Source organism: Octopus bimaculoides, chromosome 15, assembly GCF_001194135.2.
Source record: "Octopus bimaculoides isolate UCB-OBI-ISO-001 chromosome 15, ASM119413v2, whole genome shotgun sequence".
Lineage (NCBI taxonomy): Eukaryota > Metazoa > Mollusca > Cephalopoda > Octopoda > Octopodidae > Octopus > Octopus bimaculoides.
In genome coordinates, this window is record NC_068995.1 from 9,654,009 (window position 1) to 9,656,400 (window position 2,392).

At 32.2% G+C, this 2,392-nt stretch overlaps 1 protein-coding gene across 1 annotated transcript in view; it reads right to left on the bottom strand.

The window, feature by feature from the left end:
- The window catches only part of LOC106879361 (chromatin assembly factor 1 subunit A), a 21,409-nt gene extending 19,850 nt beyond the window's left edge, over positions 1-1,559 (bottom strand). The window contains exon 1 of the mRNA XM_052973446.1: positions 1,039-1,559. Coding sequence (XP_052829406.1) covers positions 1,039-1,144 — 106 coding nt within the window. The 5' untranslated portion in view covers positions 1,145-1,559. The remainder of the gene's footprint in view (positions 1-1,038) is intronic.
- Positions 1,560-2,392: the final 833 nt, after the last annotated feature.

Genomic DNA, 2,392 nt, shown 5'->3' on the forward strand with positions numbered 1-2,392 from the left:
TCCTACAATATTTCAGGCCTTGGACGTATATTAATTATCATTATTATTATTATTTGAAATACATTCACCCCCGTTACTTTATTCGAACAAGGAAACTATAGCAAAAATAAACAATAGCAAGAAATAAGTTTATCGAAGTTATTAAAAAATAGAATGATGGGAGAGATGAATGAATGAATGCAATCAAGAAGTAGTGATGTTCATGCCGAGATTTGTTCGCGGCAAAAAATAAACCGCGAAAGAAAACGAAAAAAAGTTAAACATAAGCATTTTCCAATATAAATAATAATTATTATTATCTCTAACATTTTCTAATATAAATGTCTGTAATAAAAAAAAAAAACATTCCTGATGAAATTACAAGATTTAAAGATTGACATGGTAGAAATGAGGTTGTGATGTTCATGCTTTTCTCTAAGAAAACATCTGCAGCTAAATTTAAACAGGAGTAGCACTGTTGCTTCAGTGAAAACGGGAGACCTTGGACACGTTCAAGTCCACGTTTTCTAATATAAAAAGAAATAAAACTTGTGAAGTCTCCCTTAAGACAAGGATTATATGGCTGTTTAACTTTATAAAATTAAAGAGGAATAATAATTTTCTAGCAGGAGTTTCGTTTTGGCAAAACTTCCGAGAAATCTTACCTCTGTCTATTTCTAATAAAATCTAAAAAAAAAAAAAAGCTGAGATTTCATGGAAAGAAACAAAATTTGGGGATTTTTTTGACTTCAGATGCTGCCATGTTGAGGTTGAAGTTTAAATTTTGTCAATTAACTTTCTCTCACATCTATGTATCTATCTAATTTCACTCGTTTTAATCACTCTTTCACTTTTACATTAAAAAAAAAAGTCACCCTCTCATACATTCTCTCTGGCTATCTATATCACATTAACTCCCACCCTCACGATTCGGCAATACAACTCTGCCCCTCACTCTCTTTCAATCACAATATTGCTCACTGCCTCCCCTTCGATAAACCCTTCACTCACTGACTTTTACTCTTTCTCTCTCTCTCTCTCTAAAAGACGGTCGCTCACCTGTCATGTTGTTGGCGATGATTGTGATGTCAGCATCAGTGCTACTGTTATTGTTGCTGGTAATATCAGTCGGCGCCACAAAAACTTCCAAACAATTACCATCCATTTTGTGTATCCTTTCTCTCCAAACACCTTAAATATATTTATATATAAATATATTTAAGCAAGTCGAAAGTTTACAAGACAAACTGGCGATACAGCAATCTGTATTTAAATAAAAACAAAATTTCGGAAAATTCCTAAAGATCTTGATTTCCCCCTTCGTTATTTCTTCGCTTCGGTTATCCACACTTTAAAAATAATTCATGTGTTTGTATTTTGAGGACGACATCAAGAAAATACGTAGACTTCCGAAACCTCTATGAAGGAATTACAAAGCTACTTTTCATATGTTGGCGGGAAAGTAGGGGAATTTCCCTGAGATTTTCGAGCATTCTCATTGGTGAATAATAATCATAACTCTAACGGCACGTAGAGGTTAAAAACAAAATTAGAAATGTAATTTTAATTAATATTTTTTTAATTTATGAAGTAATAAAATAAATCATATTCTGTTCTTTTTTTCCTTGCATATATTTAATATTCGTATATGCTTATGTATATATCCATGTAAGTGTCAGTGTGTGTATACAGGGTTATGTAAATCCCCTACCCTTCTTACTACCCTTACAAAACTGTTAGCTAATCAAAAACAAATATTACATTAAATGCGGATTTTATAGTAAGAGTACAACCGGATGTAGAAATTAAAGAAGTCGGCAAAAAAATATAATATTGTCAGAAGTAAATAATAATTTTTTTTTTTATAACAGTGATAATATTAATAATAGAAATAATAATAGTTATTATATTAATAATAATATCAATATCAATAATGAACGTAAAAAAATCAGACGATACAAAGTTTCGTCTCGCTCACAAGTAACACTTGAAATAAATCAACCATGTTACTTATTGCAGCCGACAGTTCTTTTTCATTCATATCGCTTGTATTTCCTTAGTTTTCTTTTAATTTTTCGTCTATCTTTCTCTCATCACCTCTTAACCATCTTTCTTCCATTTGTTACCGTCTCTCTGTCGAATTCTTTATCTTTATTTCGTTTTTGTCATTTACTCTCTTTCACTTCCTCTATATCACACCCTCTCCCTCTCATTTTCATTACGTTTTTTTTCTTTGTTACTCTTTTACTCTTTTACTTGTTTCAGTCATTTGACTGCGGCCATGCTGGAGCACCGCCTTTAGTCGAGCAAATCGACCCCAGGACTTATTCTTTGTAAGCCTAGTACTTATTCTATCGGTCTCTTTTTGCCGAATCGCTAAGTTACGGGGACGTAAACACACCAGCATCGGTTA